This window comes from Lepus europaeus, chromosome X (assembly GCF_033115175.1).
Source record: "Lepus europaeus isolate LE1 chromosome X, mLepTim1.pri, whole genome shotgun sequence".
Classification (NCBI taxonomy): Eukaryota; Metazoa; Chordata; class Mammalia; order Lagomorpha; family Leporidae; genus Lepus; species Lepus europaeus.
Genome location: NC_084850.1, coordinates 108,594,461 through 108,607,591, shown reverse-complemented (window position 1 = coordinate 108,607,591; position 13,131 = coordinate 108,594,461). Strand labels below are relative to the sequence as shown.

The 13,131-nt window shown below is 40.6% G+C and overlaps 1 protein-coding gene across 2 annotated transcripts in view; it reads right to left on the bottom strand.

Annotated features, from left to right (window-relative positions):
* MED14 (mediator complex subunit 14) overlaps positions 1-13,131 on the bottom strand; it is a 73,184-nt gene that overhangs the window by 11,687 nt on the left and 48,366 nt on the right. The window contains exons 22-26 of one of the 2 annotated variants that reach the window (XM_062184503.1): positions 11,855-11,995; positions 7,955-8,066; positions 4,034-4,165; positions 1,394-1,576; positions 93-328 (exon numbers count right to left, since the gene is read on the bottom strand). In XM_062184503.1, coding sequence (XP_062040487.1) covers positions 93-328; positions 1,394-1,576; positions 4,034-4,165; positions 7,955-8,066; positions 11,855-11,995 — 804 coding nt within the window. The remainder of the gene's footprint in view (positions 1-92; positions 329-1,393; positions 1,577-4,033; positions 4,166-7,954; positions 8,067-11,854; positions 11,996-13,131) is intronic. The other variant, XM_062184504.1, reaches the window with a different exon arrangement.

Here is a 13,131-nt window from a genome sequence, read left to right as displayed (position 1 = left end):
GAATGTCACTTGAATTCAGATCTTACTCTGCAGGACAACTTAGCATCCTGCTTTTGACAATCACCACGTAGAAAGTCACTAGGTACCCATACCGTTTCTTGTTGAATGATTCTCTGAAGGTGTCGTCTCATGATGACCGATCCAAGGAATCTCTCAAGCGGAGAACAAAGGTAACTACCTGCCAGGCCGGGCACGAGGCCTGGCGTTGGAGAGGGCAGCAGTAAAATGTTCAAGGCACTGTGCGTGAGGATGGTGGGTATGGATGCTGCCCAGGAGCGCTGAGGTAGTTTACGAGGGGGAGGCATGTTCGTTGGCATGGTTTGGGAACCTTTTGGGAAGGAAAACGTGTCATTTTAGTGACAAATACACGCTATCTCATTGTTTCCTGTTTTGCTTCCATTGCAAATGTTTGATATTCTAAATCAATCTCAACTACTTCAGTTACTCCTTGTGGTACAAAATATTGTCTTGTTAGCAAGAAGAGCCACAGTTATTCACCCTCCCATATCCAGGCCCCTTAGAATGTGACTTTGCTGAAAATCCTTCAGGAAGTGGGATCCATTTTTCCATATGGAATCTGACTGGCCTTACAACTTGCTTTTGGCCAAGAAAAAGCAGAGGAGGTGACACTGAGCTAGTTGTAAGCCTAGGTTTCTGTCTACTTATCCTCTTGGGACTCTGCTCAGCCATTATGAGACCAAGCCCATGATCAAGTATGAGATGACACAGTGCAGAGACCATGCCAGCTGAGGCCATCTGAGAACAGCCAGTCCCTAGCCAACCTAGTAGCTGATGACACACAGAAGCAAGCCCAGCAGAGTCTGCAAACGCACAGAATTAGGAGCCAATATGAGTATATGATTGTTGGTTTAAGCCATTGAAACAATGTATCTGTGCAGGTCTTCTCTTGTATGTTAATTCTGTCAGCTAATGAAATGTATCTTTTAAGGCCCAATATGGCGACCAGAAGCTAGCAATCATGACAGACCTACTGGGACTAATTTCACAAGACTTCTGGAGGAGATACCTGTCTGCCTTATACTTTGCCAAACTTTTCAAGTTAACTATTGTTAATTGACTTACCAAATAGATAAAAGTTTAAGTTATTAAGGTGTCCCCATTCAACAAGTAGGTCATGACGTTCAAATGTTACGATGGAATAAAATAGATCATTTGTTGGTTATATTAAAAAAAGAATATAATAAAGAGAATTGAAAATGAATCTTGATGTGAATGGAAGGGGAGAGGGAGCAGGAGAAGAGAGGGTTGCGGGTGGGAGGGAAGTTATGGGCGGGGGGAAGCCATTGTAATCCATAAGCTGTACTTTGGAAATTTATATTCATTAAATACAAGTTAAAAAAAAAAAGAATATAAAAATGCTAATGCTACTCACTTGTTCCAGCCCGAGGGGAATGAGAAGCATCTGGAACTGGAGAATGTAGCGATGGGTTGGCAGGTGACATTCCTGGCATGCGTGTTGCTGGTGAGGGGCCAGACACTTGAGGAGACCCGGGCCAGTTCCCTGCTCGGCCACTTGGTGACACCATTGTGTAAGGGGAACTAGGGTCAAGAGTTCCTGTAAAAAAGTAAACAAATGGTTCTCAAAACCTGTATTTTAATAACTGAAAGTTATCTGACAGCATTCAAAACCTTACATGGTGATAATTTCATTTTTTCTTTCAGTAAGGTATTTCACTGAAGCTTGATACTTCTTAACATGTCAAGCCTGAATCTTTACGTTGTGTTGTTTATGTTCTTTTTAATGTGATTCAAGAATTAGAAGAGACTGAAAAATGATAAAATTTACCTTCACACAAGCTTCCACATATGTAATACATGTTAATCTGATTTATGCAACTATATGTTTGAAGCAAAAATCTCAAGGCTCCTTTAAGGACAGAAATATACTTTTTAAACCCTAACAAAGTATACTTTCATTTTATTCAGAGAAGGAAGGGGAGAGGGAAATTTTCCATCCATCTTTATTTAGGAAAAACTACACTATGAAATGAACCAACAATCAAGTTTTCAAAGCAGGGATTTCTGGGGTTGGTGTTGTGGCGAAGCAGGTAAAGCCACTGCCTAGGAAGCTAGCATCCTACTTGGGTGCCAGTTTGCATACCAGCTGTTCCATTTCTGATACAGCTCCCTGTTAATGGCCTGGGAAAAGCAGTGAAAGATGGCCCACAAGTGTTTGGGCTCCTGCCACCCTTGTGGGAGACTCAGATGAAGTTCCAGGCTCCTGACTTCAGCCTGGCCCAGTGCTGGCCATTGTGGCCATCTGTAGAGTGAACCAAAGGATGGATGGAAGATCTCTTTCTCTCTAACTTTTTCAAAATAAATATATAAATCTTAAATAAGAAAAAGAAAGCAGTGATTTCCTTAAACAACTTAAGATTCAAATTTCATCTTTCAGATACCTTCAACATATTATTTATATTCCTTTGTAACAAGCAACAAACTGAGGAAATACTTCTACCAAATGTACCAGAGAGCAAGTGGTCTTTATTTATAAAAAGAAGCCTTACAAATCAGTAAGAAAAAAACATCACAAGAACATTGGCAAAGCATAAAAATGGCAGGCATAAAATAAGATACACCAAAAACTAATGAACATAAAAAACAGGTTCAACTTCACTAATAATCAAAGAAACACACATTAAACAATACCATTTTCCACCTATCAAAATGGCTAAGATTTTTAAAAATCATAATACCCTGTGTTGGCAATGATGCAGGACAACAGACATTCTCGTATGATGCTATAGGAAATTGGTACAGCCTTTCGGGTGAGCAATTTGCAATATGTTTCGAAAGCTTTAGAATTTCTCAAACCCTTTGAGACAGCAATTCCACTTCTAGGAACTTACCTAAGGAAATAATCATGGATGTGAGTAGAGACAGCACCATTTTTAATTGTGAAAAAATGGAAACATTGTAAACGTATAATACAGACAAGGGAATAGTCAAAGCTATTTAGGATGATGATGTAGAGTATTTTACTGACAAATGTTCCCACCAATATTAATAGTAAAAATCAAAATCACAGGTGCTACACAGCTTAAAAACAGAGGAAACTCTACGCTGTGAAATGTCATAGTATTCATGATATGTTAAGTGAAAAATGGCACTGAACACAATGTACAGTATGCTGCCATGTGTGTAAAAGGGAAAACACATATAGCTTCTGTATGTATGAGACAATGCTGCGAGAATAAGGAATTGGGGCCAGTGCTGTGGCGTAGTGGGCATCCCATATGGGCACCAGTTCTCGTCCCAGCTGCTCTTTTTCCGATCCAGCTCTCTGCTATGGCCTGGGAAAGCAGTGGAAGATGGCCCAAGCATTTGGGCCCCTGCACCTATATGGGAGACATGGAAGAAGCTCCTGGCTTCTGGCTTCGGATAGGCCCACCTCTAGCCATTGCTGCCATTTGGGGAGTAAACCAGCAGATGGACGCCCTCTCTGTCTCTCCCTCTCACTGTCTGTAACTGTAGCTATCAAATAAATAATAAATAAAAATAAGGAATTAATAACTTGAAATGCCTCTGGGAAGAGGATGTGGTTGGTAGAATAAAAAGGAAATATTTCACTGACGACTACTTCTTCCATTTTCTATCTATTTGAATCAATTCAAAATGGAATTTTCATGATAAAAAGTTAAAATTTCAAGTTTCAAAACAATTCATATGGTAGGGTACCCCTATGAGGAGGTGTCTGAGGCGGGTAACAAGATGGGTAGAGAGCAAGCGAGAGCAACAGAGATGCAAGAGGGCAAGCAAGCAGAGTGAGAGACAGGAAGGGCAAGGGACAGAGAGCAGATGGAGCCAGAGTCCAAAGCAGAGGGAGACTAACTGGTCATCATTACCTCTGGGTGGCAGGCTTAGAAAACATTTATTTTTGTTCCAGCAATACTTTTGCTATTTCCTCAATAATAAACCAGTGCTAATTTTGCAATAAGAACATTTATTAAACAAAAAAATTACTTTCACATCAAGCTCTTAAAACTATAGCAACTTCCATGTATGAACTCACCATGTGGACTAGCAAAACTGGCCCCTGGTCCTATAGAGATTCCATGCGAGGATGGGGGAGGAGTTGCAACAAATGACGCGGGTGATGGGGCTCTCAAAGCCCCACTGGGGGAGCTGGCAGCATGCAGATTTCCTAATAAAGGAAAATAATTACAGATGATCTTGCAGGACACATACTATGTCCTGTCCAAAAGACCCCCAGGCTAAAAATCTCCCTACAGGCTAAAGAAACAGTTAGTAAAGCTCCCGTAAATAGCACAAAGAAAAAGTAAAAAGATTTCATTATTGAAAAGAGAGAGCTCAAATCCACGGGCCCAGAGTTCTAGCTCTTATATTGATCGGCTTTTTAAAAATTAGGGGTGCTTTTTTCTTTACTCGCTCGGTCATTCACCAAGTAGGCATGAATGTAGCTTCATGCGAAGCACTGTTGCAGGCACTGGGGAAGCAGTGGTTAACAAGGGAGATAAAAATTCTTGCCCTCAGAGAGTTTATATTTTAGTAGAATGAGAATGACAAGTACCTGTCATGTAATGGAAAAAACTAGAGCAAAGTAAGCGGGCAATCTGGTGGTGTTGGGGAAGTGGGTGTCCTTCTTTATAAATAAAGCAATGGAAGATCTAAGAGGACATGTAAGCTGAAAGACATGAAGAAACTGAAGGATAAGGCACAGGGATATCTAGAGGATAAGATATTCAAGGCAAACAGAAGAGCTACTGCAAAGGCCCCACAGACGGAAAAAGCAGTTACCCAGGAACAGAGAGGAGGCAGTCTGGCCGGAACAGAGTGAGCAAGACAGAGAGCAGAGGAGGTCAGAGAGGTTCAGGGAACAGCAGTGGGTCTCAGATCACATGAGGACTTGGGGGTCACTTTAAGGACTTGGGCTTTACCTTGAATGAGTGGGAAGCCAGTGCAGCATTTCAAGCAGGAGTCATGAGCTAACTTCCAACCCATAAGGATCACTCTAGAACTCTACTGCTGTGGGAAAATCAGAGCATGGGGCAAGGTGAAGAGCAGGGACACCGAAAACAGCTAGAGGCGACTGCAACAATCCAGGTGAGGGAGGACCAGTAGCTTGGACAGAAGGGTAAGTAGTGAGAAGTGGCTGGATTTTGGGTAAATTCTGAAGACACAGGAGCCAGTTTTTGCTAAGTGACTGAATGTTACAGTGAAGGAGGAGGAGTCCCTCATGAATCTAAAAGCTCCGGTCAGCAGGAAGGAGGGGGTTACCATTAACTGAGCTGGGGTGTGTGTGGGGGGGAGTGGACCACCACTGAGGGCGAGAGGATCAGGAGTTTAGTTCTAGCCATGCTGAGTTTCAGGTAGCTACCAGATATTACGTAGGCTGAATACAGAGTAGAAAATATAGGATCGGAGTTCAGAGGGAGAGGTCTAGTTGAGTGATATAAAAGCCTGAAAGACATGATCTTAAAGATGGTATTTAAAGCCATAAGAATTGTTTTAATTTAGGATTCTAAAAGGGGTGATCACAACTACCAAAACTGTAGGAAAAATGCAACATTAAAGCACTTGCTACATTACCATAACTACTTTCATTATCAGCAAGTTTCACATTCTCTACAACTGTGTAAGATAATTTCATATTTTTATCTTCTATAATAACTAATGTCTCACATTCAATTAAGAAGGTCATCCACTTGATTAACCTTTAAGTTAATTATCAGCTACATGAACTGAACAAGTGACTTGACTTGTCCACTCCTCCATAAAATGGGGCTAATAACATGACCTACACCACAGGTTTGTCGTGAAGATTAAATGATTAAAGAGCTTAGGATAGGGCTTGGCACATAGTAAGCATTATATACCTTCTACCACTATAATTATTTCAAAGTAATTCTTTCCTTTCCTACTATACAAAACCAATCTCAACTTCTATCCTAGAAACACTCCCCTGAGGTTCCATGATGCCCTTTGTCCTGCTTGTCTACTTCTACCTTAGAGGTTTCCTCACCACTGACCACACACTGGCAACCCTAGAGGCAGAGCTCACTCACCCAGTCAGCCTTCCAGACCCTAAAATGCCAACAATTTTTGAGTCTTCATTTGTGGTCCAATCATCTCTGATAAGACACGGGCTTCAGTACAGCCACATGCCAGGACATCTTGAACTACAAGTCTATGGGAACTTACAAAGCCATGGGTTCAAGAAAACTCCCCTTCTTCCCTGTAAAATCTGCCCCTCCATCACTTCTGAGCCTCAGAGTTATGCTAATTTAACTCTGAATGGCCCCTAGTAAAATCCAACAGTGGCTTTCCATACCCACACAACAAAGGGTGCCGTCTCTAAGAGCCTTGTCTCTCCATGTTCCCACCATTAGGGAGTTTACCAGCTCCTGAAACCTCAGGCTCTGCACACTCTGGAATACCTCCCTCGTCCATGCCCCTGCATGCCTAATTGCAACCCATCCTTCAAATCCCAGCTTAGCCAGTGCTAGGAAGAGGGCAGCAGGCAAGAGATTTCCAGAGAAGAAATGATCAACCCCTTTGTGGAATGCTCTTTCAGAAGCCTGAATGACCCCTTTTAATGATACTCATCACACTTGGCACTACAGACGTAGACTGTTAATACAAAAACCTAAAAAGAGGAAGCACACTCTCCCTCCCAAGCCCCAAAAAGGGAAGGGGGAGGATTTAAAGATTTCTAAAAATGAAGATCTATTTTTTTTTTAAATCATGCTACTACAGTAGTAATGGGAAGAGCAAATGAGTGGCTTAAGCATGAGACATACGGTGCAGGTGCATCTGCCAGGATGTGAGCACCTGGGCAGCTCTGGATGTCAAGCAGCCCCATCTGGGCAACAAAGCAGATAAGGGGCTGGTCAGAGAGGGATCTGTCATGTACCAAGCCCCAGACTAAACATTTTATGGGGATTATTTCATTCAATTCTCATAACATCACTGAACAAAAGGTTTTATACTACACAATGTAAGTAGCTGGTTAACAAGTGATGTCTCTACATTTTCCATCTGTAGACTAACAGGTTCTGCTACTCAATACAAATTTCTAATACACACACACATTTCCTTATTCTACAAATGAAAGCAGTGGGTACCGCAAATTCTGTGAACATTTAAAAGCAAATGTATTTGTTTGGCTCATCACTTAAAAACCAGAGTTTTATGTAGTTTCATATTTGTCCTGTTTTTGGCTAAGTACAAATGCTTATGATTGGTATAAAAGTACTTAATGCTTTTAACTGAATAGACTGTTTATATTAAAGATGTTTACTACAATATGCATTTTAAAATTATTTTTACATACATCTTTTAGTCTAAACTTCTTTTTTTCAACAATGATCATTTTGCTCTGGAAATACTGTTGATCATTCAAGTCAAGAGTAAAAATGTAGCATTCTTAAGCATTTTTACAGTGTACTTGATGGGGCTGCCAACAAAGCCATATTGTCTGAACAAGCAGGCAATGCACTGCCCGATTCTGACAGTTGCGAGTGGGCCAATACCCGAGCGTGGCAATTTTTTTTTTTTCCCCTAAAAGGGTTGGCATAGCAGGAAGGCAGCCACAGATACCACATACACAGATGTGACTGAGTTCCAGTGGGACTTTATTTACAAAGACAGACAGTAGACAGGCTTTGGCCCTCACGTCTTAGGCTGTCAACCTCTTAACACAGGTTGCTTGGATTAGCACCCCTTGGAGTTGTACCATGAGTTGGGCTGTGGGTGACAAGATTGCCATTTAATTCACACCTTCTGAAGTGCTCCTGAGCCATAAACACAAATTTCACACAACTCTGCCATAATGCAGGAATAGCAAGTAACTAGTCATAGACTAAAAATGAAATTCTCCCTGAAGCCTGAGGCTGGATATATGGTGGTTTCCAATGTGCATGTGTGTTGGATTTGAAAGCTGTACATGACAAGAGAATAAGCAGTATCTTACCTGGAGACTGCGTGTGCATCATAGAGGGAGACTGATTGACTGTGCTGTGATAAGATGTAGGGGGTGAAGTAAGAGGGTAAGCGCCTGATGTTCCTGGCTGTTTCGGAAATGGCTGAAAAGAAGAAAATGAAATATTAAATTTGAACAACCATCAGTGGTATAAAAGTGTGGCTTTACCTAATTAAGGCTACAGTGTTAACACTGGTTACCAAATAGGAAACGTGAGTTAAGAAAATGTGTAAAACACATATCGATAACACAAGTCTTCAAAAACTCTGACTTCAAAATGTATCAAAAATGGCATCATCCTTGTTTCTGACTGTAACATCATTGCTTCTGTCTCTCAAGGTGTTTCGTGCTCATTTGATCTACCATATCACTGACTTATCTGTATCATTTATCCACTATTTCACTGGTTCTAAGACTTTTATTTCCCCACATTTTAACATCTCTGCAATCAGGGTGCACCTTTCTACTCATGGCATGTTAGTTTAACTGGCACTGTTTTCTCTTTCTTAGCAGTTCATAAAATATGGTGCATCTTGCATTTGGTGGAGTTTCAAGTGAACAAAACAGGATATATAGTTCACCCTGACCTCTACTACGTTTACCTCCATCTCTAGTAATGAAAAACCAAGGACAATCTACTTTGTATTTTTAAAAACTGAAGCATGACTCACATAAAGTGCAGAAATCTTAAATGTCCAGTTTGATGAATTTTTTGTAAATGTAGTTACCACGGAGATTGAGATACTGAAAAACTAACATTACCAGCAGCCCAGAGGCTCTTTTGTACCTTCCACATCTTTACCATCGCTCCAAAGATAAGCACTATTCTCTCACTTCTATCATACAAGCTAAGTTTTCGCTATTTTTGCATTTCATACAAATACTGAATGTACATTTTATGGTTTCTGGTTTCTCTTGCTTAACAATGTCTTGGTAAAATTCACCAAGGGTGTTGCATGTAGCAGCAGTTTGTTTCTTCATTTCTGTAAGGTATTCCATCGTGGGGCCGGTGGTCAGCCTGCAGCGCCGGCATCCCATTTGGGCGCTGGTTCGTGTCCTGGCTACTCCTCTTCTGATCCAGCTCTCCGCTGATGGCCTGGGAAAGCAGTGGAAGATGGCCCAAGTGCTTGGGCCCCTGCACCTGCGTGGGAGACCCAGAAGAAGCTCCTGGCTCCTGGTTTCAGATTGGCCCAACTCTGTCTGTTGTGGCCATTTGAGGAGTGAACCAGCAGATGGAAGACATTTCCCTCTGTCTCTGTCTGTAACTCTACCTCTCACATAAATAAATAAAATCTTAAAAAAAAAAAGGCATTCCATTCAATGTTTATATCCCAATTTATATTTGAGTTCTTTACAACTTTTTGGAACAATAATGCTGCTAAGAACATTCTTGGGTTTTTAATGCATTTGTGTTGCATACATGCCTAAGAGTAGAACTGTTAACTCACTCACAGGCATGCATAATGTTCAGCTGGAATACTGCTCAACATTACTGCAAAGTAAGTGTATCACTTTGTCACACCTTTTAGTAGTAAATGAGAGTTTCAGTTGATCCTAACACCAAATGTTGGCAAAAATTACCAACTTTGCTCAAAATCATTTTGGCAAATACTTGGTGCAATTTCATTGTGGTTTTATTTGTATATTTTTGTGATGTGAAATGTCAGAACATCTTTTCTGTGCTTACTGGCCATTTGGACATCCTCTTTTGTAAAATACTTTAAATCTTGAACCCATTTTTAAAACTGGGTTTTTTTTCTCCTTATTGACTCTTCTTATACTATTTTAAAGAAATTATAAAATTCAAGTTCTTTAACTCACAAACTACAAAATCAGATATTCAAGTATATTGTTTTATCCAACAATGTAGAATGCACCTTTCTTTTTGGACACTTATAATTTCTTTAAATTTATTTTTTAGGGAATACAAATCTCATAAGTATAACTTCAGGAATAGAGATATTCTTCCCACCATACCCACCCTCCCACCTCTCCTCCTCCTCCCTCTCCCATTCCCAGTCCCATTCTCCATTAAGCTTCATTTTCAATTAACTTTGTACACAGAAGACTAACTCTATACTAAGTAAAGAGCTACCTTATAACTAAACCTGTGATCTTCCTAAGCTATTATATTTTCTTCCTTTCCTATCTCACGGACTAGCTTATTAACTCAAACTATTCATTTTATATAAAAAGTAAGACTACCCGCTAACATCAAGTAAAATGTACATGAATCCCTTAATGAATATTTTTTCTACACAACTATCTTATCACAGAGACTAACAGCTTACAAATAAGAGTGTAGCACAGATATGCAATAAAAAGAAATACAATTGAAATTGTTACTTAAAAAATGCTCAATCCTCAAGAGTACCTCGTGCTGAAGCCACTGATTAATGACATTTAGCCATAGCTGATAAAAGTCTTTTAAAAGAATTCTGACTAGCATTAAATGTAAATTTTTTTTAATTTTAAAACAAGGTTGAATGAGACATTAAGAAAAAGCAGAAAATTCCTAAAACTTACACAAAGTGACAGATCATTCTAACTTTTCCAGAGTATCTTATTGTTTTCTTGATCTACCCACTTCTAATCTTTCTTCTGCCTTAGCCTGAACTATTTTCCTAGTTAACAATCTCACGTTTAAGTATGAAATACTACTGGTACACAGAGTTCTTAGATGTGGCTCAGCCCCTGTTCCACATCAGGTACAAGCGAAACCTACAATGCAAGAAAGGGGGCTTCTGCAAGAAAAATGACACTGTGGCACCTGCTGGGTCAAAGCACTTCTCCCCCATGGTGGCCCAGCTTCCTCAGAGGGAGAAGATTTCATTCCAGTCAACATTTGGACATCATTAAAGAGCCACAGAGCCTGGCTCCACAGAGGAACATGGGGATTGACTGAGCTTCCCTACATCTTCATGAAGGTCAGGAAGGGAAATAGATAGTGAGGAGGCCAGAAACCCAGGGATGAGCTGCCAGGACAACACACCTTCCACAAAACCTTCCTTCTGGTAATAGTCTGGTACTTTATCCAAGAGGTTAGCACTGGGAAGCCCCAGTTACTAAGTAGCCAGACCAGAAGCCAGGCACTAAAACAAGCTAAGTGGATAATCTGCACAATGTTGGTTTCATGCAGTGCTACTTTGCGAAAGCTTCTCAATGAGAAGCAGTGAGCTGTTCTGTAAACGAAATCCAAAGGATGTGCCAAAGAGCCCTTACCTAAGGTTACATGTTCACATGCAACCAAAACCAGGGCCGTGGAAGACTTCAGGCCAGACACACAACGAGTATTTTCCAAGATAGGACAGAGCACACAGCCCTGGTGAAGGGGTGAAGGATCATTGGTCACCTGCTATTTCAGAAGTGTCAGTGAGAAAACAAAGGCTGGCCTGGGGGCCTGCTCAACTCTCAGAAACACAAAGGTGAGTGGATGACAGAACTGGAAGCTCCTAAGGTTCTATAATGGGCTTATCCAAACGCTTGAAATGTGTACACCTGTTCTCTGGAGGAGTCCCTAACAAACATCATTAGACATCTGGTTCACTGTGCTCTACTCCAATAACATGGGTCTTTCAGGGAATGGTGAGGACACTCTCCCCCAAGATCTCAGATCCCAAGCTGATGTTTCCATCCTTGGAATCATTCAACATCATCTTAAGTACACAGGTGATCTGAGTGTCTGAGATTCATGCTAATTCTAGCACTATTCACTTCCCTTCACTGGAAGCCTTGTCTCCCTCTGTTGCTGTTTCTTCATAAATAAGAATTTCCTGAGCATCCTGGGCCTACCACAGACATCCTAGCCTTTCAACAAAGAAGCTCTGATACCTGTAGAACTTGTAAAGTTACAGAAATGTGACATTGTTTGGAATTTCGACTCAACATTACCTGTTGCTGGGGTGGTGGCTGGAGTTGTGATATTAAAGAATCCATCATATCTCCACCTATAGGAGAAGGGGGATTATCGTCCTCATTTACAGATCTTCTCCGAGCATCCTGGTTGCTGTCAACAAACATATTCAGGAACGTCTGTGGACATAAACAAGTGAAATTCAGATTACTTACCAACTTTAGTAAAATACAAATAAACATATTATGTCCATCTCTGAAAATTATCATTAGGACAACCTAGGAGAGACAGTGCATGTTTTGAAGGAATAGGGTAATTGAGGAAAATGGTTAATAAAAAACAACATCTAAGTAAAAAAAATCATATCAACTAGAAAGTATTACACAAGCGAAAAACTGAAAAAAGAAGGGTACCCTGGCAACATTAAACACCAGGTCAAAATATTATTAATTTCTGACCCAGAAATGGGGGAACAATTGAAATGGCCACATAATTTCAATGCCTTGGGAAATTTTCCATTTAGCGAGTTCTCAACTTTTAAGCTAGAAAGTGACAAGAACACTGAGAAAGAAGCCTAAGCAACTTTCTCATTTCTATACTACATGATTTCATCTTGAACCATCAAGAACGGGGCAGCCTTGTTTCACAGAGTACTTCATCAGAAAATTGAGCAAGGCCACCAAGCTTACGTCTCAGACACAGGTCCTTTAATACTCCCCACCTTCCCAGTCTTCAAAAATACCTAGAATTAGTTTATCAGAACCAGTAAAGACCTATTCAAAGCACATCATCTGACTTTTAATTAAAGATGGTTTCATAACACAACACAAACCTCACCCTTTCCCAATACCTCACTAAAACCACTGAAAAGAAAATTAAAGTGGTAAGTCACAAAGACAAAAAGGAAAATAAGAGAGAAAATAGAAACACATTCTGGAGGCGGCAAAGCAGATGGATGAGTGGAAACCAAACCATCTGATGCAAGCAAGCTGTATTCTAAGCAAGCTGTGGGGAAAGCCAAGAAACAAAGCTATTTCCATCCAGAGCTTCAAGATACTTTGGAACTGGCAGCACCAGATACGCCTGGAAGTGGGGATGAACGTGAGACTAAAAACAGGACAGGGTGAAAATCTCTTCATAGGACACTGAAGCCCTCCCAGCTTTGCCACTCACACTGAACTCAGTAATTTCTACTACCCTGGAGGAGCTTCTCCTCCATCCTGGAGGAGTACAAGACCCACAGAGAAGGAATATCATATGAAAAATCAGGATTAAGTCTTAGATGCTAGATGTTGAAAACAGTTTTCTTCTTTCA